The sequence below is a fragment of the Populus nigra genome, chromosome 17, assembly GCF_951802175.1.
Source record: "Populus nigra chromosome 17, ddPopNigr1.1, whole genome shotgun sequence".
NCBI classification, from domain to species: Eukaryota; Viridiplantae; Streptophyta; class Magnoliopsida; order Malpighiales; family Salicaceae; genus Populus; species Populus nigra.
The window spans coordinates 8,774,022-8,798,640 of NC_084868.1; the positions used below are offsets into that span (position 1 = coordinate 8,774,022).

General features: G+C 31.3%; 3 protein-coding genes across 4 annotated transcripts; all 3 read left to right on the forward strand.

Moving 5' to 3' along the window:
* Nucleotides 1-4,065: 4,065 nt before the first annotated feature.
* LOC133677719 (ubiquitin-conjugating enzyme E2 variant 1D) lies at nt 4,066-7,099 on the forward strand. Of its 2 annotated transcripts, XM_062099850.1 has the most exons (5): nt 4,115-4,255; nt 4,635-4,707; nt 5,120-5,259; nt 6,096-6,221; nt 6,717-7,099. In XM_062099850.1, exons 3-5 carry the CDS (start codon nt 5,197-5,199, stop codon nt 6,855-6,857), a joined length of 330 nt encoding a protein of 109 aa, XP_061955834.1. In that variant the 5' UTR covers nt 4,115-4,255; nt 4,635-4,707; nt 5,120-5,196; the 3' UTR covers nt 6,858-7,099. The 2 variants fall into 2 exon arrangements, with proteins under 2 accessions (XP_061955835.1, XP_061955834.1); XM_062099851.1 differs by lacking the exon at nt 4,635-4,707 and having other exon boundaries at nt 4,066-4,255.
* Nucleotides 7,100-12,762: 5,663 nt separating this feature from the next.
* On the forward strand, nt 12,763-13,906 carry LOC133676830 (probable CCR4-associated factor 1 homolog 11). Its single transcript, XM_062098594.1, has one exon. The coding sequence runs from the start codon at nt 12,949-12,951 to the stop codon at nt 13,822-13,824; it is 876 nt and encodes a 291-aa protein (XP_061954578.1). The 5' UTR covers nt 12,763-12,948; the 3' UTR covers nt 13,825-13,906.
* A 6,169-nt stretch (nt 13,907-20,075) lies between these two features.
* Nucleotides 20,076-20,876, forward strand: LOC133677557 (transcription repressor OFP13-like). The gene has a single exon (XM_062099636.1). The coding sequence runs from the start codon at nt 20,076-20,078 to the stop codon at nt 20,874-20,876; it is 801 nt and encodes a 266-aa protein (XP_061955620.1).
* Nucleotides 20,877-24,619: the final 3,743 nt, after the last annotated feature.

Below are 24,619 nucleotides of genomic sequence, written 5' to 3' on the forward strand. Positions count from 1 at the left end.
AACGAATTATTCGAGTTAAAAAATCAGATTTTATCGCTCATTTTTCTTTAGTAATTTCATTGCAAATTAATTTTTAATGAGATTTTTAGCTGTCTATTCCATTGAAAATTCTCGAATCTTATGTAACTCTTTGACAAAATATGTGTGATTGCAAATTGTCATGGGTAATGCTGATGAAATGAACTTGTATATTAACAATTTCTTTGGTATTTTTATTATTTTTTTGTTAATTGTTATCAAGGTTATCAATTTCGTTCCGTTTTACCTGGAATGACCGAAATATTTCATTCCAATTCAAAAAACGGAACAAAACGAAACAATTTTCATCTCATTTTAAATCTCAGTCCGTTCCGGATTTTTCAGCTAAATTTCAGCCGAAACGTTCCAGTTTCATTCCACATGTTTCGTTCCGTTCTTGAAAAGTCATTGAATTAAATTGAAACTTTTTCAATTTAATTAATTAAACCACCCAAGTATAAAAGGCTCTTTTTCATTACTATTTTCAATAACAATGATACTAATAATAATATTGAAAATTATTATTATTATTTTCATTAACAATGATATTAATTTTTTAAAATTAAATTTATCACTAATATATATGGTTTATATTCATGTTGTTTTTTTTTCATGTTTATACTTTGTAGAAATTTGAGCAAAACAAAGGATGTTTTAGATTCCATTAGCCTTGATAACATTGACCTAACTTTATATTTAAAATATTTGTGTTAAAACATTTTACTTTCATAATATTTTGATATTTTGTTTAAGTTGAATTACTTTAAGTTAAAGATTTATTTAATCTTGACTATTTAGAAATATTTTAAATTTTAAAATTATATTTGTTTAGCATTGTGTTTGTATTGCATAATTTATAATTAATTTATCTTGAATTTGAATTATATTAGTTGAATATATAACAACCTTAAAACGGCACGCCGAAACACTCCAAAACTGAAATATTTCATTCCAATTAAAAAAACAAAACACTTACCGAAACAGAATTGACAACTTTGATTGCTATAATGACTTAGCTAACCCAAACAATAAAAGAAAACTATAATAAGGTTTAGAGATCCTTTATACTTTATCTAGAAATTAAATTCACAAAACACAAAGCAAACATGACAACAAAAACAACTACTAATGGCTTAAAAAGCCTTCCATTAAAGTTAAAAAAAAAATTGTGTTCTAAGCCAAGATCACTAGCAAAATCTATCATTGAATAAGAAACTTTTGAGTGTTTTATCCACTTCAGAAAAAAAAAAAACAAACAAACAAGTAAACCACCACCACCACCACCAAACTTAGAATCCTTAGATGCAACATCTTTAGGCCCGCCCTTGGATTGTGTTTCTTGACCATCAATTCAGTTTTCTTTGCCTTGTTTTCATCCTTGGTTTTCTTGATTTCCTCCTTGATTTCATTGAATTAAAAAAAAAACAAACATTAAAAGGAAAAGAATAAAGAATCTCCCAATTCACAAATCATAAAATATTAGAAGTGGGGAAGCATATAGTAGAGCAACTTTATGAGCAGCATCGCAGACTTTAGGCTTCTCAATTCTCCTCTTCTGCATAACTTCTAAGGTAAACCTTGAATAAGGCTTTTATTAAAACGGATGCATTTTTGTTCTTTTGTTTGCTGCGTAGGCTTAATTTTGCTTTTAGTTTTTAACTATTGATTTCTATATCAAATATTAATGACAATATTTATTAATAACATAACTATTAATTTTAAATTTAGTTTTTTTTATTAAAAATAAACTTAAAATCCAATAACTAATTATCAGTTTCACAAAAATCAATTTTACTTAAACTCTTAATTTAACAATAAAATCAAGAAAATATAATTGATACTCATTCAATTAATCGTCATTTGTTCAATTATAACACACCTAACTTACAAAATCAAACTCAATTTTATCAAATGATAAATAAAATCAGTTTCCTTCAATTCCCAAGCATACCCTAACTTACAAATCATGCATTAATACAATAAAATCATCTAGGAAAAAGTAGTTAAACACTTAAATATACAAGCTAATTACAAATACTACAAAAAAAAAAATTTAATAAATTAATCTAAAACATATACGAGTTATGAAAAATGAGTAAGTTTGTTTATTTGGTGTAAAGAAGGTTAACAAGAAATATAACTAAAAGGAAGTTGACGCTACTAACAAATATAGGTTGATGTCTATGGCTAGATTTGATAAATAATTGGACGAAAAGGGATGCTATTTTGAAAGACAATGAAGAAGAAGATATAGGTGGAAGAGAAAACCATTGGGTTTTAATTCATTTAAATTTATAGATGAAATTTTCATCCCTAATTTTATTAGCATTGTTGACATGTCAAATTGCCAATAAATTTTTTTATTTTTTCTATTTTATCATAATTTTCATCAACAATTACCAATGAAAAACATTTCATCACTATTTTCATCGGAACTATTTTCATCGGAAATTATCGATGAAAATATTATGTTGCTATTTACATCAACAATTACTAATGAAATATTTTTTTATCAGCATTTCCATTTTTATTTATCTAGAGTTCATATAAATTGTGGCTCATTAACCAAAAAACTAAGATGTGAGACGTTATTGCTACGGAGTGTAATGTGGACAAACTCATTTCACTATATTGCACTATAGATTTCAATAATATAGTTACCTTTTTGTCCTTGAGTTTCTTGGATGGCTAAGTGGTTTAGAAAGGTTGTTTTTGGTTTTTACTTTTTTCATTTTCTTGTTTCTAAATCTCGTGGTGTTTTTAGATGAGAATAGGTTGAAACATGAATATCCAACCCCAAAAACACATCCCCTTATTTTTTTCGATCACCATAGTGATGGCTAAAATATATGTCTATAACCCAGCAGATGACATATTGTCTTTCACAACAAGTGATGCATCGTCTATTACTTCTTTTTTTTAATAAGAGGTGGAAGACAGTCATTTACCTCTCAAAAAAGAGAAAAAAAGTATGACCTAAGCATGTGGGTCCATCTTAGGGCTAAGCGCTTATGCTTTTTTTATGGCACTTGGTCTATCTTTTTTAAAATGTTTTTTCAATCTCATCCTTCAATTTAGGCTTTTGTTGGATTTTTTATTTTTTATTTTATTATTCAATATTTAGTTGATTTAAAATTAATCTTCATATTTTATTATCATATAACTAGATAAAAAAAAATTTATTGAATCCAATGAAGTTAATCTAAGTCATGGATTTGATAGGTTTTCCCTGATTGACCATGATTAATCTAATATGTTTCTATCTTAATATTTAAAAAATATAATCTTGAGATTTTTTTAAAATTAAACCATGATTTTACTAATCTTTCATATTGTTTTTAGACCCGTGCACTTGTAGTTTTTTTAATCATTTTTTATTATTTAATTTTTTTATTTTAGACCTGTAAAGTTGATTGAGTCATATTTAAATTATTTTTATATAATTTAATTTGAAATCAAGACTAAAACATTAATCAAATGACAAGTTTTACCTTTTGAAATGAGTTTAATGAAAATGCTAAAGAATTTCTCTTCACTTACACAATTTTTTAGGTTCAAATTTGTTTTTTTCTCCCACTCAGATCATAGCATGCCATTCATCTAGTGCATATGTAGATGCTTATTTACTATTTTCAAGTATTTGAGCCTAAAATAGTAACATAAATGATAAACCAACCAATTAAATATGTACTTAACATAGTAATTGTAATAGTTTTTGTGATTGAAAAAAATAGATTTAAAAAAATACTTTTAACTATAGATTTAAAAGTTGATTTAAAAAATATATATTTAGTTAAAATTATTGTTAAATAAATTTTTACATGTAAAATAAATAAAAAATAATTCTCCATGGATGAAAAAAAATCATTTTAATTCTCACAAAATTAAATTTTAAAAAAATTATATACAAGTTTAATATAAAAAACAAAAATTATTTTACTAAACAAATGGTATTTTCTTTCTAATTTGGCAAAAAAACATAAGTTACCATACTATCTAACGGTCTGCAACCATCCGAGCAGAGCCTGCCAGAGTTTTTTATTATTATTGCTCAAAGTTTATTCTCCACTTTGCCAAGTCGACTTCATTGTTCCCAAGATTCTCCTCTCTTTCTCTGACTCCTCGCTCTCTCGTATTCGCTCTTCCATTTCAACCAGATCTCATCAACACCGACAAACAGGAGCCTCAATAGTGAAACCATCCATGACGTTTGGCTCAGGAGGATCCAGTGTCGTGGGTTAGTCGCTTATTCGATTTTTTACAATGATCCGCCGGCTTTGACTTCTGCGTTTTGTTTGATAGCTTATGGATTCTGTTATTTATCCATCTTGTGTGTTTTGTTGGGCTATGTTCAATTCTTTGATTTGGGATTATGGGTACCTGTCGTTAGCCTGTAATGGTTGTATTTATCTTGCGTTTTATTGTTATTTTTTTAATTAAATCTGCTTCTCGATTGTTTTTATTTGGAAAATTGATGGGTTCTTCAAATTGGGTGATTGCAATTGTGTATGGGTCTAATCTGCTTGATTATCATGGCAATCAGTCTGTTTATGGAAACTGAAATTTTATGTTTTTGATGAAATTTTTTTTGAACATATTCACTTCAACGTGTTCAGGACTTAGTCTATGATTGTTATAGATTGATAATTGGCGAGGAGCTGTTTGCTGTAAGGTTGCCGGAAGATATAGGTAATAATGTTATAATGGTGTTTTCACACTTATCGGGCGTTGCTTGGTGGATTCTGAGGTGTGGCTGTACTTGTGCAGGCTCGTGTTCATATCATACTTTAAGCAAATTTGTAGAATATCTAGTTGTTGAGTTAAACTATTAAGTGGATTCTTCTATCTCTTCAACTGAGCTTTTTACTGTATGAAGGTTATGTGTTCGAAAACAATGGAATTTGGTAGTATCTTTGTAAAAATCTCTAATTGTTTTACAGTTTGTTTGGAGCTTGAACTTGTTTAGCATTTCAATTATTATTATTATTATTATTATTATTATTATTATTATTATTATTATTATTATTATTATTATTTTGCTTTTTATCTCATTGATGATGTAGAAGATTGGGTGATATTGACTATTTAAGTTTCTATGCAGTCCCTCGGAACTTCAGATTGCTGGAGGAACTTGAACGTGGAGAAAAAGGCATTGGGGATGGCACAGTAAGCTATGGAATGGATGATGGAGATGACATTTACATGCGCTCTTGGACTGGCACTATAATTGGTCCTCACAATGTAATTTCTTGATATTTATGTTCATAATTGTTAAAACTATCCATAGGATGAGACATTATGCTTGTGCATTTGCATGTATATGCAGTCTGTTTGAGAATGCCACTGGCCTAGTAAATGATCTTATTTCAAACACAGAAAAAGAAATATAGCATCTGTATGTATCCTAGGTTTGGTGTTCCTAAAGGCCTGAAATTCTGGTGGTTTTTGTAATGCAACAGATAGGGTCTTTAACAATTTGTTGGACTCTTGACTTGTTATTGCTATGCAGCTGCATAAGATTTGGTTTTGAGCTAAGCATAGTGATAGGTTTGCTTTAGACTGCACAATCTTGGGTGTCATTCATTATAACATGTCATACTCAGTTTTGTTTTGTTTTTTGTTTTTTTGAAAAAACTCCTATAGTATAGGTGGTGGCTTTCATTAATCATGGCAATGAGCTCATTTGCTTTATTCTTTAGTAACTTTGAGAATATAATTACTGTATCTGTGTCCATTGATAAAGTGTTGTGCATTACATGTTTGAAGTGATGCTAGATTTGCTAACGGGCTTAAATTTGTTTGATTTAGTTTGCTTGGGGAAATCTCTGAAATAAAGGGGGAACTATTCAGAATAAAATGTAACAATTTTATTCAGATTAAAATGTAACAATTTTAAAAACAAGGAGTTAGCTTTTAAACTGCTTCCTTATTCAAACAATTGAAGTGAAAAAAGAAAAAGAAAATCTTTTTTTGGTGGAAGCTTACTGCAGAATCAATCTTTTGTGGCATGTGTTAGTGGGTTTAGCTTCTACAAATCTGGATGCCTTACAAGTTTAATGGCTTCTTTGTTATGTCAGACTGTACATGAAGGTCGAATTTATCAGTTAAAGCTCTTCTGTGATAAAGATTACCCGGAGAAACCACCAAGTGTTCGCTTTCATTCACGGATCAATATGACTTGTGTTAACCATGAAACCGGAGTGGTATAGTAGCACATTTCTGCTTATCTATCTTATTCTATGTTGTACTGATTGCTCAAGTTTGATTCTTGCCGTGGAACTTTCTGGCTACATTATGTACTCATCCATCCCAAAGTGATAGTTCATCATGCAAAACAATAAAAAAAATTAGTGTACTTCCAAGTTTGGGGAAATAGAATTTCTAATTAATTTGTGGGGAATGAAACAATCTATTGGTAGAATGCAGAACGTAATTGTTATCTAATTTTATAAATTAACTAATATCTTCTTTTTAATCTTTTTGCTTACTTGACTAATATTATTGGACTGTGGGAGTGGTTTTTTCTATCATGATATTTGGATGCTAATGTGTAAAACCCCATTTTCCACTCCCATGGTTCTGATTCATCCAATACTTTGGTTTATTACCAACACTTTGGTCTATGCATCATAATCGTGGGCATTATTAATCCAATTTTTTTTGTTTGGTAAGAAGCTGATAACATGCAATTCATGCAGGTGGAACCAAAAAAGTTCGGACTTCTTGCAAATTGGCAGCGAGAGTACACCATGGAGGACATACTGACACAGCTGAAGAAGGAGATGGCAGTACCACACAACCGTAAGCTGGTCCAGCCTCCTGAGGGTACCTACTTCTAGCTTCCGGGGTCATATAGATAATGGAGCATATTGTTTTTGCAATATGCAACATGTAGTTTATAATCCAGTGGTGGTCTCTGGGGAATGCCCTAAAAAAGTTTCTCCAGTTACCTTTTCATGGCTTCGTTGACATTTTGTCTGTCTTATTTCATGGAACTGTATTAAGGGATGCTGTTTGATTAATGGGATTTATCAGTGTGTCAAATATTTAAAAACACCCATCAAGCAGTAGTTTTGTTTTAGCATCATGAGCATATACTTACCTTTATGGTCTCCTTTGGGTGTTCGCAATGTGCCTTTTGTGAATGTAATGAAGCCTTCTACTGTGAGCAAGTGACTCTGGGCGTCGATTTCCGTGGAATGGCTATCTTTTTATCATCGGAGCCCGTGCTTGCATAAATTATAGAACCTAAAGACAGCATCTGAACTGCATTGTCAAGCGAGAAGAACAGGTGCCTTCCAATGTTTTACAATTTCCTCCGTCGCGTTAAGTGTTGGGTATTCTAGATAAAGATAATTTTTTTTTTAAAAGTTGATTGGAGTATTTTTGGTCAGTGTAAAAATTAATTTTTATATTGTCTAAGGCTGTTTTAATGGAAAAAATTTTGTTTTAATAAAAAAAATAGGATAAGCTTGCCTAATTTTTTGTTTAAAGGTTGTTATTTACAAAATGATTATATTGATTTTCATAGAAAATTAAAAAAAAAATTAAAAGAATCAAAATGAGAAATTTTTTTTAAAAAAACCATCAATGGGTTTTACTCTAGCTGTGAGTTAACTCAAGTTTGTTTTAGGTTAAGTTAGGTCAATTTTATTTTTTTTAACCCAAACTTCTATTATTGACTTATCAATTTGATTGATGAGTGATGACCTAACTCAGAGTTGACTAGAGACAAGATCCAGATCACGAGTTGAGAGGATCAACCTAAGTTTTTTCAAGTAAATATAAGAATAAAAGTTATTATTATTATAATTTTAGAACTCAATTTAAGAATTGACTTAAAACAAGGTCTAGGTTATGAGTTAAGTTAATCATTAACCCGAGTCAATGTAAGGATAAAAATGACTATTATTATAGTATCAAAAATCAACTCAAGAGTCGGCCTAGGACAAGCCACGGGTTATGGGGAGAGAGAGTTAACTCAGGTTGAGTTGGGTCAATATAAAAATAAAAGTGGTTATTATCACAATTTTAAAACATGACTCAGGGGTTCTCTTGATATAAGAGTCAATTACAAGTTGGGAGACACAGGTTGATCCGAGTTAATGTAAAGATAAAAGTACTTATTATTATAATTTTAAAAACTAACTAGGCGGTTGACCCGCGATAATGCTTGGGTCACGGGTCGGGAGGGTCAACACGAGTTGACCTGAGTCAAGATAAGGATTAAAGTTGTTATTATCATAGTTTTAAAACCCTACTTGGAGGTCGACCTTGGACAAGATCTAGGTCACAAATCGAGAGGGTCAGCCTGAGTTAACCTAATTTTTTTCTTTAAAAAAAGGAATAAAAGCAACCTTGTTTTGACAAAAAAAAATTAAAAAAATCAATGAAATTTTTACCTGTGTTTTATCTCGAGTTGACCTGGTCAAGGGTCGACCCAAGTTTTTTCCCAGGTCAAGGTCTAATCAATCATTCCTTTATTTGTTTTTAAACTCGGGCTGGTCTAGACCCTTGATTTGCCGAGTCCTGAGTTGACTTGTTCACGACTTGCCATTAATAGTTATTTTAGCGTTTTCATCTCCATGCGCATAATAAAATAATCTATTTACCCCTAAAAAGACTTTAACAGATAATGGGGGGGGGGGGTTTCAACGTTTTCTTTTGATTAGAACAATAAAAATATCTAACTACCCTTGAAGTTTAATATCTTAAACCTTAGGTAAAAGGGTATTTTGCTATTGTGTAGCTTTTTCTATTTTTGTTATTTGGCTAAGCTAGGAATAATTTAGTATTTTAATAAATTAAAGTATTTTTTTAAAACAAATACACTAAGCACGCGTCAACTATTCCACTGTCTTCGAATAATGTGTGCTACTGATTTCGGGGTGGCATCCCATTTGTCTTGGCATGTCCTATGGAGTATGCACCAAGAAGAAGTCCAGTTTAGAGTTGACATTCATTTTTTTTTCTCTCTTCCTTGATGTTTGAACCCTGCCCTTTAACCTTTCAAATCAGCCCCTTGACTTCTTCTTTTTATTTAGTTTTTCTTTTTTTGGTTATTATTTGTAATGGTTTGTGAAATTAAAATTTTGTTTTGATTTAATCCTCATTAAATTTTTTACTTTATCAATTTTAGTTCTTATTTTTTTAATTATTATTTATGTAATTTGAGATGATTTTTTAGAATTGATTTTTTTTTTTTGTAATTTCACCCTCCATTAATTTTTTTTCCTATTAGATTGTATCTTTATTCTTTTGATTTTCTTTCTTTCTTTTGCAAATTTTTATGGATTGGCCTTTTTACATGATTTCATCCTTTAACATTTAAATAGTTTGGATTTAGGCTTCTTGGTTAAGCTCATGTTTAGAATTTCAAGGATTGCAAGTTTTAAAAATTAATTCAGCTTTAAGAAGTTCGTCCAAGGTTGCTTTTTTTCTTTCTTTATAATTTTTTTAGATAGAACAGATTGATTGAATATAAGTGAGTGCTCACTTCATTTTGTTTCATTTAGTTTGCTTTTCTAATGCATTGTTCTAGCGGTCCATACGACTTCTTCCGATGTCGTCATACAACCTTTTACAATTAGGTTTGCATCGTCTTAGCAATCTCTTTGATGGTGAACAATGTTCACAATGGAGTGATGGGAGGTGTCAAACGATCTTTTTTTTTTTCTCATTTTGGATATGATATCATTGCTTTATTTGTTTTGGTTAATTGTTGCAAAATGTGTTTTTTCAATGATTTGTCTACTATCGTTGCTTATGGTTTAAATCAGAGTGACGGTAGTTCTCAAACAATTTTTTCTTTTTTCTCATTCCAGATATGGTATTGTTGGCTCATTTGTTTTGATTAATTATTATCAAATTTTTTTTTTTGTGATTCATTTGCTATCTTTGCTTAAGGTTTTAGTCAGATTACATGATCTTATTAGATGCAGTCAAGTCAATAACTCGAGTATCAAGTTTTTCTTACTTCTTTGTAAACACTACTACCGCTCGAGCGTCTCTTTTGTATGTTAAATTTTTTTGGACGGGCTAGTATATACTTAGAAACTTACAAGTTAGTATGTTTTTTTTCTCAATTACATTTTGCCTGTTCAAACCCAAAAAGGATTTATTAACCCAAACAATTTAAAGTTGAAAATCAACGGTTAGGTACCGAAGGAAACTTCTAAGGCTGGAGTTGTAGATAAAGGGGAGTGAATCCAAAAGGAGAAGGCAAGTGGAAACCTCTATTTTTTTTATTTTTTTTTCCCAGTAGTAGATCTTGAGGTGTTTGCTTGCTTCAACTTATTTTCCACCTTTGATTCGTTGCTTGCTTCAAAACTAATGAATCATGACTTGACCTTTATACGTTGCATACTTGCATGCACTGATATTTTTGCCAACAAAAACAAAAAATATATAATAAAATAAATAAACAATTGGGAAACCTAACAAATTATTTATCACTACAATTGTTTTTTAGCCCACGGTATTCAAGTCATCTCCGACTTGTAAATGACCATTCCGATGTGTATTCTCTCTCTTTTTCTTTTTTAATGATTGTCGAGCTTGAACTTTCGAGTGGAAGATTCTTGTAGACTTGTTAAAGTGGAAGCATGTTCTTGTGGTTGGGCAAAATTAAGAGTGGGGATGAGTTTAATCTCATCCATTAGTTTTATAAAATGGGGATGATTAATTTCATGAATAGCCTAATATCCCTATGCTTTAAGAAAAAGAAGAATAAAGTGAGATCCAAGTCAGAATGATATGCTTCTTTTAACTGTATGTAACATTAAATTAATATCTTGTTTGTTTTTTATTTGAAATGTATTTTTAAAATAAAAAATTATTTATTTATTTTTTGTTTCAAATTATTTTTTTTTACTATTTTTAGATTATTTTGATATGCTGATATTAAAAAGAATTTTTTAAAAAATAAAAAAAATATTTTTTTAACATATTTTTTTAATAAAAAACACTTTAAAAAACTAGTATTAAAAAATTGGTTTTTCTTGTTTTTTTGTACGAGTCTATCCCAAACACATCCTGAGACAATGCTCATTATTTTGGGTTGAAAATGCTCTTATGCTTTTTGTTATCAGCAATTTATGCTTTCTTGATGGCTTAGAGACAGCCAAATTTAATTGGATTCTGAGGAAGTGTGAATAGACGTCGATGGATCCAATTTAACTAAAAAGTATCACCACTTCCCATTACTATATTCTACAATCATTGAAAAGGATACAATTTTTCTTGACCAAAAGCCAAGCATCAAAGTTCATTGTACATCCCCCCTCGATTATTTAATCGAAAGAATCTTTAATCTATGACTAGCATATTGATATATGCTTTGTAGTGAGTAAATAATAATTTTTTAAAAAAATATACAAAAAATATAAAAAAAACAGAAAAACTTTTAAGTGTATTGGATCTAGCGGCCATGTTAGATCCAATAAAGATTGGGTTTGATAGCCGAACACAAACTGTTGATTCTTGCTAAATCCAATACTAATAGGTTTAGCTGGAAACAAGACCCTACACTTATGGGTCTTGATGCAGCCAGACCTAGATTATTAAATCCTACTAGAAACATGACCCAACATATAATGGTCATTCAGCATCTACGACCTCTTTTTTACCTTTTCCTGGAGATCCTAGACCCAATCAACAATCACATTTCCATCATCATCGACTGGCCTTCTTCTCGTGGCCACCTCTAGCACCACAACACCAAAGTTGTAAACATAAGTTTTCTCCATGGTGATGGCAAAGTATACATATTCAGGAGCAAGATATTCCATCCTTCCAACCACACATGAGGTCTGATGAAGAATCCCATGGTATATGAAAGACTTGTACAAAGCATTAGAGATGTGATTGTTTGATAGGATTAGGAAATCTCATAACTTTATTTATATAATCAAATAAAAAAGGTCAGAGTCATGCGAGAAAAGGCTTAACTTTAACTTAAAAGCATAAAAACTAAAATTTACATTTTAGTTGTCTAATTCTAGTGTGATTATAGATTATAAGTATTGGATCTCATTGTCAAGCCAGACCTAGCATCTTTTGAACACGATTTAAGCCAGATCTAACAGGTTTTATCATAAAAAACAGAAAAGACAACATCTTTTATGGTGCTACAATATCATTCACAGTACAAACATTTTATGTCTACAGTGTGGTCCACAATACAATAAGTTTATATTCACAATAGATACACAGTGTTTTTTCCACATCTTTTAAAGTATAATATAATTTGTAGGTTAGCGGTCATAATATAAAATATAAATTTTAATTCTATAAAGAAAACTCATTTTTTCTTTTTCTAAAATAATCATTTTAATAAAACTTACTCCCATATGAAATAAAAATAATACATAGTACTACTAGTATTTAATTATTTGAAAATAATCACGTAGTTTTTTTTGTTATTATTTTATATTTTTTTAATAAAGTATTTGATTAGTATCTCGAAACAAAATATATACTTTCCGTCAAAACAATTTTAGAGATAAATTTATCTTATATTTATCTCTTCAAATAAATATATTTTTATTTTAAAATATTAACCAAATACAATTAAAAAAAACACAAGTAAACACCAACCACATCCAATTCCAATTCATTGGCTTTTCCATCATTTAAACCCAAACAAAAAGAATTCTAATTATATGGACAGGCTAATAAAAATAAATAAATAAATAATAATTATATTGCACGTTTCGCTTTACCAACTTGTACCCCCATTTCTGATTCTTTTAAACAGCAAAACCGCCTCCCTTCGTGACCACCCCACGTCTCATCTCCCTATAAAACCACGACTAGGGAAATTTCAAATAAATAGAAAATCAATCAACATCAACCCGAAAAAAGCAACCCTAACCATCCTGACCCGAATTTTAAAATTTTAATGCCCTTTTTTATAAACGGATCCAAAACATGTCAAACTCCGATGAACAGCCGCCGCAACGTGCGAAGACTGTCGTGATCCGATCTGTCTGGGCAGACAACTTGGAAGAAGAATTTAAGCTGATCCGATCCGAAATCGATAGATACCCGTTAATCTCAATGGACACGGAGTTTCCTGGCATCGTTGTCCGTCCTGCCGCTGGAGATCCGTATAATCGGCATAGCGGCCCCAGGGCGCACTACTTGAGCCTCAAAGCAAACGTTGATCTCTTAAACCTGATCCAAATCGGACTCACGATCGCCGACGAGGATGGGAATTTACCCGATCTAGGGCTTAAAGATGTTGGGTTTATTTGGGAGTTCAATTTTAGGGATTTTGATGTGGCGCGTGATGCACATGCGCATGACTCAGTGGAGTTATTGAGGCGACAAGGGATTGATTTCGAGAAGAATCGTGAGCTGGGGATTGATTCGGTGAAATTCGCTGAGTTGATGATGTCGAGTGGGCTGGTGCTGAATCACTCAGTGAGTTGGGTAACGTTTCACTGTGCATATGATTTTGGTTACTTGGTGAAATGTTTGACTCAGAAAGTGCTGCCTGAGGAGTTAAACGAGTTTTTCGAAAGAGTGAGGGTGTACTTTGGAGATAGGGTTTATGATATAAAGCACATAATGAGGTTTTGTGGGAATTTACATGGTGGATTGGATCGGGTATGTAAGGAATTGGGAGTGGATCGGGTTATAGGGAAGAGTCATCAAGCTGGCTCAGATAGTTTGTTGACATTGCATGCTTATCTGAAGATCAAAGATAAGTATTTCTTCAACGATAAAGATGACGGTGGAGGAGGAGGAGGAGGGTTAGACAAGTACGCCAATGTTTTCTATGGTTTAGAATTGTTTGATTGATTCATCTTTTTCTTTCGAAAGTTGGGTTTGTACATTTTTTTTTTTCACTTTGATATCAAGTTCTAGTTGCAGTTCTCGATCATACTCAACTTGTTGAAACAACAGCTAACATTGTGTCAACTCTTTATGGTTATTTTTTTCTCACCAGTTACCCCACTCGCTGCAATGATGATTAAAATCTAAAAATAGCAAAAGAAAAAAAAATATACATATATATATATATATATATATATATATATATATATATATATATATATATATTAATGCATTAGCATCCTTTAGTTTTCAATGTGGTTAATTATTAACACGTTTCGAGTTATTGTTGATGTTGTAATTTTTAAAAAAAAAATCAAAATATAAAAAAAAAATAGACATAGTAGAAAATGAGGACAAATCCAGTTCCATGAGGAACATGCAATTGAAAAGAAAAGATTTGGCTATAAATATTGAGAAATCTTAGATATGAGAGGGAGCATTAGCCAAAAATAAATAAATAAAAAAGGGCAAGGAGGAGAAATTAGTGAGAGATTTAGCCTAAAACAAACCCTAAGAAAACACTCTTCAAACAACCAAAAATCACTAAACCAAGTAAAAAAAACAACCACAAAACCATCCCTCTAAGTTGACCACTCACCTAAAAGGAGAAAAAACAAACATGACCGCCACACAGAAAAACACAAGAATTTTTCTCTCTTCATGCACCATTCAACACACATTCTCACATTTTCAAAAAAATAAAAAGACCAAATAAAAAGAATAAGGTCCTCTCCTTCGAGAAGAACACAAACTTGTCATCTTCATCCTCTCTCACTCATGGTTTCCCTCTCACCAGCTCTAGCCGAAGTCATCTCCTTACATCGCCAGCAACAATAAGAGCCATCACCATCTCTTCCAACCCACGACTAACGGTCACATCATCTTTCAACCATAACTCCCTACTTCTATTTTTCCACTGCAATGTCGCCCCTCTCCTCACAATGGTCACTAACCGTTGTTTCCTCCTCCACTACCTCCTCACATAGTTGGTGACAACAATTCCAACACCTACTGACAACATCTCTCCTTCAACCAAGGATTTTCAAACCATTGCGACATCACTAACATCTTCTCCTCCACGCTTTAACCACGAAAACAACACCAAGGAAAAGAGGAAGAGACTAACTTGAGAGAGAGAGAGAGAGAAGCAGATTTACAGAGAGAGGAGGAAATAAATTGAAACATTCCTTATGTGTGTTTCTTTTTGCAGATAATGGTAACACTCACCATTGGTATAAACGTAAAGAGAAAGAGAAGATCTATTTGATCCATCAAGTGTCGGTCATTCACGAGCGGTAAAGTGTGAGCCCAAACGCTAACAATAGTGGTGGCGCATGACTAACATGCACCACCACTGTTGTGGCAAATCCAATATCTTTCCTAAAGTTGCATCAACTCTTACACCATATTTTAACCATTTGGGATTTTTCCAACCTCTTCTAGAAGGTCTATTTCAGAGTTTTTATGTGTTTTGTCATGACCTTGATTGATATTTAGGGATGATTTTGTAAATATACATGATTGTAGGGTGTGTGAGTTAATTGGTGAAGAGATGTGGGTGTATAATGCATAATTTTTTATTTTAACATTTGTTAGATAAATGGATAAAAATAAAACATGAAAATAGCAAAAAACCTTAACAACATTTTTCAATTTGCATCATGGCCAAGTTCCTTTAAAAAACAACTGTTTTTAATATCTTGGAATTGTGTAAAAAGAAACCTTTGTTTTTTTCTTGACAAAAAGGAAAAGCCAATTTTTTTATCATACAATAGCATTTTTTTTATTTGTCATAGCGTTTTACAAAAACAAATTACAAAAATATTTTGCTTGGATGCTTGGATTTTATAACAAGTTTTTAAAGTTCATTAGAACTTGGCCTAAATTTCAAAAATTCTAACAAAACCAATTTGTTTATTTTTTATATAAGAATTTAGAAACTTACACATAAGATGTATTTTTAATATTGAAAAAGACAAATTAAGCCCATAATAAATAAAATAACCCCCTTCTATCTCTTCTTTTCTTTACTTTTAACATTGAAAATTACGAACTTATTCGTGGTATTAAAGAAAAGAAAAAACTATAATATAATAAAATATATTTTAACTTTAAAATTGCTAAGTTTGGCATATAAAACCATGATACACCTCATAGAGGTAAATATGTTTTAACCAATAGACAAACCAATAGTTAGAAAAACACAATAAAGGTTTAGTAATAAATAGACAAATAAAAAGTGCAACTTACTCTAGGTATGGTGTATTAGGGGTGATATTATTTTTCATATACACAATCAGTCTCCTTATTCAAGATTTATTCACAAGTTAAGGTTCCTAGTGACCAAAACACCAGGTAGTGCTCTAAACTTTTAAATAATAAAAGGATAAGAATTCAAAACAAAACAAGTAATGCAACGTACCTCAGGTAAAACACTTAAGAGGTGATATTATCTTTTCTTTTGCGTAACCAGTCGTGTACCATAGAATCTCTGTTAACCAGTTATGGTTTCTAATTACCATAATACTAGGTGACAACTCTTTAAACTAGACATTTTCCCCTCTAAGAACATGTCAGATATCTGTTCTTTTTTCTAGAAACATAAAGGTCATCGCAATGTTGGGTGCGACATTAAAGATGATCTGGTGACAATATAATAGATACCATTATCATTCATAAATTTGACTTGTTCCCTTTTACCTTAATTAACGGCTATTATCAATATTTACAAATTTGAACCATAAGTACACTCATTTGCAAGCAGTTCTTATTCCTGTGAGAACAACACTATAATTTTTCGTGCGACACTTGATGCTGATGGGATTTTCAAGCTGTATTCATACTGTTTTGAGAGTAAAACTACCTGAAGTGTACATGTTTAGTGGTCTGCATTGAATAATCAGTATGATGTTTATGGTTTCTGTGACTTCTACAGTTATTGCTCAGGAACGGGCACTGATTATGAATGTTCATGCTATCCTGGATTTGTTTTCAATGATCCCAATGAGAAATTCAGCGGACGCTACAGGAATGCCGGTGAAAGTTTTTGTGCATTTTCCATCTAACTCTAGAACTCATGGATAAACCTTTTATTTTTTTTTGCTTTGATAACTTGTTCAATCATTTAAACCATAATCACTAAGTCAGTAAAGTGTTAGGCTGCACTTCTAACTAGGAACTCAAAGTATGGTGTCTTCAACATGTTGGTAAACAAGTTAACCATCTTCTTTTCTAGCAGTGGAGGATTCACTTAAGTAGTTACTCTATGTTACATCTAAGCATCCTTCAATATGTATTCTTTGTTGCCCATTTTCATATCTTGATGGTTCATTCTATCATGTGCAATATCCATGTTAAATTTATACTAATTGACAAAGGCATTCATTAGGTCTTTCAATCTTTTAATTTTAGTGTTATCCAACCGCATGTACCAACTTAGAGCAGCACCACCCAGGCTTTCCTAGAAAAAATGGATTAGGAGTTTCTCATCACAGATGACTTTTGTCATCTTATTCATATGAGTTATTGGGTATTGCGTACAAGTATATTTAGCAAATTTTAGCACTTTAAACTTCTTAAAGACCACTATGTTTGGAGTCAAGAACATTTCAGCGGCTTTCACTAGATCATACAGATTAGATCTTTTAATTGCCTTTAATCTCTCCTATCAAAATAGAAGACAACTTATCAAAATCCTTGTTTTTTTTATCACCTTTGCCATATGGGTTTCAACATTCAGGTCTATAATTGGTGCTGACTAAGAAAATGAAAAATATGTATTAAACTGGGTTTTGGCGATGTGTTAATTGCCTCCAAACTCTATGGAATAAAAGTGAAGGGAGTTGTTTGTTTAGGTACAGGTTGGGCGGTAACTACAGGCTGAGTAGAAGTTCCTTCTTTAGGTCTAGATCTTAAGATTTGTTCGAGCAAACCAGTGAGCTTAACAATATCACCCTTCATGTTTTTCATCTCCCTTTGTTAGGCTTCCAACTGTGTCATTTCTTCATTCTCTATGAACCTTTTTTCTAAGTTTAGTGTTTGTGGATTTTAAGGTTTTGGCTTGTAGGGGTGGATCTATATTTCACTTGTAAATAAAAACCAAGCAAACTTGAAAAGTAAATAAATATGAGATGCTTTTCAAAAACAAAAGGTAAATTAAATATAAGTTCACCCTTCGAGAGTGACAATGTTGTCATCTATAGATTTGTGAACTTGATGTCATCATAACACTAATGAGGGAATTAATATCCATCTTAGTTAATTTGTAATTGCTTAGACTCTTATAGAATCTATTTAATAACCTTTTACCACCCAAAAATCCTAGAATTCTAGATGATACATGCCAGGCTTTCTTTGATACAATTTATAGATGGTACATACACCTTAAGGATATGTTCTATTTATTAAGTGAGCATGAGTAGGTTTTCTATATGGTCTCAAAAATGTCTCAAATCTGCCTAGTGATAGTCCTCGTAAGGACAATATGGAGTCATTGCAAGAAACAGTTAAGGCATGTATGCCTACCATTACTAAGAAAGCACTCATATCTGAATTTGGTGTTTTACGAGCCACAACCTTTACCAATAATTATATGGTAAACCATTAATCCCTCCACCTAACCAAAAAGCATATGTGCTCTAAAAAATTAAAACATGTGATGCATGAAAGCATTAATCCATAACTAATATACAATGCATGAGCTTTGTATATAAAATGCATGTTGACAACAAATGCACAGACCAACCAAACTAAAACATAACAATCAAACATACAACAAAGCTTAGGCTACAAGTAAGTCCCAAGTGGAGTCTCTATTTTATCGCACTTGTATGACATTGCAATAATCATCCTTCTAGATCAGGTTTTGGGTGTATATTTTTGTTGGATTCGCATAATTTATCATCATTTAGACCAACAAGTTGAAGCTCGGATGACTTATCTTGTTGCTAAAACATAACGACTTAATGTTGAGATTATCAAACTCTTCCGATTATACATGGAGTTAAAATCACAGATAAGTGGTACATGTGCTCCCTTTTATTGGCCCCACGGTCCCGGCAAAGACCTGTTCTCTCATCCTTCTTCTTCAACCCTTCTATTTCAAATGAATTATATTTGAACTGATAAATTTTTAAATTTGTAATGAATATTTTTATTTTATTTTAATTATTTTCTACTCTATTTAATAGATTTTAAAAATATATATATTTTTAAAACATTAATGATGCGCTTACCGACAAATTAAATTCTTTAGTATATTTCAAGAAGTTGGAAAAGAATTATTGCAAATGTCAGTGTCACTTTTTAATCACCAACTGTTTGATTCCGTTAATAATATTAAAAAAATCATCGATGGAAATATATATAGTCTTTTTATCGGTGATATGTCATATTCATATAGGGATATATTGACAAAATGAATCAAGTAAATTTTTTGTTTAACGCGTTTATTTAATCTATAAATCCAACGATAATTATTTTATCAATAGAATTATAGATTAAACAGGAATCATCGCGAAAAGTTTTTTCAAACAGTAATTATCTATTAGCCCATCGGTAAAAATCATCATGAGAGACTAAGTGTGTAACTATCGATAAAATATTCAGTAGTAAATTTAAAATTCTGGTAGTGTAATTAATTTAATGATTTATTCTACCCCTCAGCAATTATCATATACATACTTGTGGTAATTTATTAGACTATTTGAAAACTTTCAACATTCAAATATATTCAAGTTTTTACAGAAGAAAACAACAAAGCTTAGCTAGGTCACGTAATTGAACTACAAGAACCTAGAAAAGGAAGAGTTTGTGACAGAGAAATATAGATAACTCTATTGAATAATAATAATAATAATAATAATAAAAGTACGATAATATTCAATGACTTCAACTGAACGACATTTACTTCAAAAGCCCAAAAATTTAATACACAAAATAGAAAGTTTGATAGTCCCCACCACCCTCTCCAACCAGCTCCCCTTTCCCTCCTTCTCTACTCTCCTCTCTGCATTTATTCTCCTTAATTATTCATGACCACTTCTTCAAAATCTGCTCTCATAATCCTGCCTCTCTGAATTATAAACCCATCAAGAACCTTTCAAAAAATTTACACTCTCACCGCCAAAACTCTTTTGAACCAACTTATAACATTTCCCTCTTAAGCAATACATTTTAGGCAAAAACCAAGAACAAACGAGTTGGTGGGCAAGAAAATGAAGCTCCCTTTTCTCTCCAAGAATAATGCAAATACGGATCACTCATCAAGAGCTTTATGGCCTTGGCCTGCCTATTGTCAGCAACCAAGAACCCTCTCTTTTAGTTTTAGAACTAGTGGTGGAATGCTCAAGACCATTAACCCAGGTTTCTTAGATGCTACTAACACTGATGTGGTGGACAGTACTACACCTGAGTCATGGTTCACCAACTCCTGTGAGTCAGCTAGCTTCTCAACAGCATCAGATGATGTGTCAGGAGCTGGTGAGTCTATAGAGACAGTAATCAAAGGCTTAAGGTCAGAGAGGCTGTTCTTTAAACCAGGGGAGACAAACTCAATCTTGGAAGAAGCTAAGGCAGGTGGTGAGTTTCCATTTAAAGAAAGTGTGGTATTGTCAATGGAGTCTCGAGACCCTTATTTGGATTTCAAGAAGTCAATGGAGGAGATGGTTGAAGCTCATGGATTAACAGACTGGGAAGGTCTTGAAGAGCTTTTGTCTTGCTACTTGAAGGTGAATGGAAAGAGCAATCATGGGTACATCATTGGTGCATTTGTAGATTTGCTTGTTGGTCTTGCTATGGCTTCTTCTTCTTCTTCTTCAAGTACTATCACTACTGCTAGTACTACGCAACATCATCATGATTCTCCTTCTTCTCCTTTGTCATTTTACACTTCTTCTGCATCTTCTGATGATTCGTCTTCTACTCCTTGTTGTGTATCCTCATTAGGAAATGAAGTTGATATAATCAGTCCTTGTTTAACTTCATTAGAAGCTGAAAATGAGATTAAAAAGTATTAATTAATAGATGATGCTTCTTAATTACTTCTCGTATATAAGTTTCTGTTTCATATTTTGTTAAATTTGTGTAGAGCAATTAATGTTAAAAAAAAATTCCATGCTCTCTCCCTCTCTCTGGTAAGGGTGCACATGTGTAGAAAGCTTTCACGAGCCATCATGGAAAGGTACTGTTAGGGTTGATATCACTTTTCTCTCGGTGAATAGAACTACCCAAGGGATTCTAACTTGCTCTTGCTATTTATGGAAAATTATATTTGGTTATTTTTTTTATAGCACAGAACAAACGATTTACGTTTACACATTGATATACATAAAACTATTTCGATTTTGAAATTACTTTACAAGATTTCTCAAAAAAAAAAAAACAAGAAGTGTTAATTATAAAATTACCTTACTTTTAATCCCAAGTTCACTTTCTTTCTTTCGATTAATTAAAAACATTTAAACATTAAACTATACATTTTTTTAATAAAAAAATAGCATTATTTTTTAAACTAATTTTATTTAGAAATTCATTAAAATAATTTAGAAAATTTTTTATATAAGTATATTAAAACATTCAAAAATATTAAAGAATTAATTGAAAATACAAAAATTAATGTTTTTTAAAAACATGATTTTAACGTAAAAATAAAGCATGAATAAGCTTTTAATTAATGAATTTGTTTGGGAAATGAACCACTATTATATTGAAGGAGCTTTCTTCAACGGCATTGTGTTATAAATGTTCTTGGGCTGATTTCCAGCGAGTAGCAGAGTATAATAAATGAGTAGGTATATTTAAAAATTGACCATGAGAGGTGATACCATGCAACATAAACCACAGACACGCACGTGTAACCACTTTGACGGAGCAAGATCGGCCATTGAAAGCACTGACAGATGGGGTTGATGATAACTCATAGCCGTTGGTTTTAAATTAGATGGTCGTTATCGATTGATAGGTACAATTCCAGCACAGAATTTTGGCTTGTTTCTCATACTCTTATCCTTGGCATCTGCAGCATTTTCGTCCCTATAATAATAAGAGCACAAATATTGAGCCTACAACCCTATATGCTTGTATTTCATGTGTCTTCCCATGTGATTTTTCTTCTTTTGATTGAAAGCTACTAACTCTATAATATATTTATGCCAAAAATGTTTAATTCAAAACTTAAAGTTTATAAAATCCAACTATATTCTAAAAAAATTATTGAGATTCCATAGTGCTAATGTTGGTGTCTTAGTGCCTGTTTGTTTTTATATTTTAAAAGCGTTTAAAAAAAAATTAATTTCTAACTTTACTTTAAATTAATATTTTTTGTATTTTTAGATCATTTTAACATACTAATATCAAAAATAATTTTTAAAAAATATAAAAAATATTTTGATTCATTTAAAAAAAATATTTTAAAAAATAACCGCTACCACACTATTAAACATCCTCCTTGTACGTCTGTCTAGATTCCTTATTCAAATCAAAACACTCCGTTTAAAGAGAGTACGTATTAATAGAGGGAAATACTTACATTTTCCATCGTAAGAAATCAGCAATTAATCAAAGTGAAAGATGTAATTGGTCGACGTTTTATTAAAGACATTTACGATCTCTTGAACGTGAAATATTTGTAGTTCCATATACCCATCTAGTCTGAGAATCAAACAATTGGAAATAGCTTGTAATAGAAAACAAAAAAAAAAAAATCATGCCTGCAATTCAATCTTGTAATGGGGCTAGATGAATTCAGATAAGAACAAATTAAAGGTTCCTCATGATTTCAAAATAACGAACAAGATTTGTAGGCATGCATGCATACAAATCTTATCAGGAAAAAAAATGATAATGCCCATAAGATTTTGAATCCTCTTTCTCTCAAGCAAACAAAATGCTGAGAGAAAAAACAAGAGGCCATAGTCGTACTGCAACCGAGTGAGGGACAGTGTTATTATCAGTGACAGAAAGAGGGGTGCCAACGGGTCCCTTGAGATATTAGTATTACAACTTGCTTATAGGATCTTTCCAAATTTGATTAAGGTGGTTAATTACATGCTTAATACCTTGTAAACTTCCCCAAAAGTCCAGAACAGCCTCAATCTTTCTTCTTTTTTATGGGAAAAATAAATAAATAAAAAACAACTTGAATTGATTTGCACTAATTTGGGAGAATTATAAATTATTTAGCTATTCTCTATGATTGTTAATTAAAAAGGACATGGAGCCCAATACTATCATCGGGTCTTTACTATTCTAACAAAAATAAAGTAGCGTGGACTCTTGGTTATTTCTTGACTACAGGCAGAAAATAGTAATTTCTAGCTATCTAACGGGCATTATGATGTTGGTTGTAAAAAAAAATTCAAAACAAAAATTTAAATATACAGGTTTTTTTAAATGTAATTTTAAAAATGCAAAATAAATCAAAAATTTTTTGTTCTTTATCTATTTCTCTAGATAAGATTAAGATTTTGAAACAATTATCGTCAAACTTTCCTTATTAAATTGAATCTATTGACATCAGAAGTGAAGATTTTTGTTGTTGAAAAGTGATCAAACTTACAATTTTTATTTTTTTTTATCATTTTTTGGTCACTTTCTCTTATCTCTCTTAAATTTATTTAGGGACAAATGTTAGCAAAATAAGATTCTGAATCAAAATAAAAATATTTAGAAAACATAGGGATTGTGAAAGAAAAAAAATGAAAAGTATGAGAATGAAAAAAAATTTTCTAAATTTAGATTCGCCGTTAGTTTTCTCCTTATTTTACACTTTGATCCCATTAATTTGTTTCAATTTTGTACCTCATTAAAAACAAATTGGTCATTAGTTTGGGCATAAAAAGCTATAATTGAAGAAATAAAAAGGTTTAAAGAAAAAAATAAAAAAATAAAAATTTAGAATTGTGGATCGTCACCGTGATCGAAAATCCCATATCTTTCAGTATTTATTGTAATATATGAAATTACAGACTGTGGAAGCATGTTGCTTTTTAGTTAGATCAGGACTTCAAGTACTATTTCCCTAGATATCACTTAGAAGCAATCGTTCAATTTTGATCAAATGTTGCCTAACTTTCATGTTACCAGCAATAGATGATGTTAACTGTGTAGTTCTAATCAACTTTAAGTTATTTAAGAAGAGTTCATGGAGAGTGAGTTTGACTCGCCTCTTTGTACAGTACTGACTACAAAACATTTCTTTAAGCAAACTATTTTAACCTATCTCTGATAGATTTCCAATGCATGCTTAATCACTTGCTCTTATTTATAGCTGATGTTAAGTTCTTGCCTCGGTGTTGAAGCTTCTAATCCTTGTGCCATGGCTATTTAAACATAATTTCACGACAAGCAACGTGGAGATAATGTTAATTTAATGTTGGAAGGGTTAGGTTTTACATTAATAATAATCTGACGATTCTAATACAGTTGTAGATACATATATTTATTCACTAGTGTGTGTGTGTGTGTGTGTGTGTTTGTTCTTCTATTTGCAAAGTCTAGCAATAGGATTTATCCCAAATGGATCCAAAAGTTCTTGCCTGAAGTTTCGAAATCCTATATTAATATGATCGCAGTTCTCGAGGAAAAGTTTGCATTACCTAAGGGAAATGTTGTCCATAGAGTCAAGTTCCTCCAAATGATTCGTTATGAATTTAATATCTATGAATTAATTGCTCAAAATCCTATATAAGTGTGCGCCTGTCTGTGAATTAAATGAAAAATAAAATGGATTACGGTTAATTTTATGTACACCCAATTAATT

What these genes read in the sequence shown, in the direction of transcription:
- LOC133677557 (XM_062099636.1), top strand. Translation starts at nt 20,076, where the DNA reads ATGAAGCTCCCTTTTCTCTCCAAGAATAATGCAAATACGGATCACTCA.
- LOC133676830 (XM_062098594.1), top strand. Translation starts at nt 12,949, where the DNA reads ATGTCAAACTCCGATGAACAGCCGCCGCAACGTGCGAAGACTGTCGTG.
- LOC133677719 (XM_062099851.1), top strand. Translation starts at nt 4,222, where the DNA reads ATGACGTTTGGCTCAGGAGGATCCAGTGTCGTGG. An exon ending in AGGAGGATCCAGTGTCGTGG is followed by an intron (nt 4,256 to 5,119) that starts GTTAGTCGCTTA and finishes GTTTCTATGCAG; the next exon opens with TCCCTCGGAACTTCAGATTG. An exon ending in CTATAATTGGTCCTCACAAT is followed by an intron (nt 5,260 to 6,095) that starts GTAATTTCTTGA and finishes TTGTTATGTCAG; the next exon opens with ACTGTACATGAAGGTCGAAT.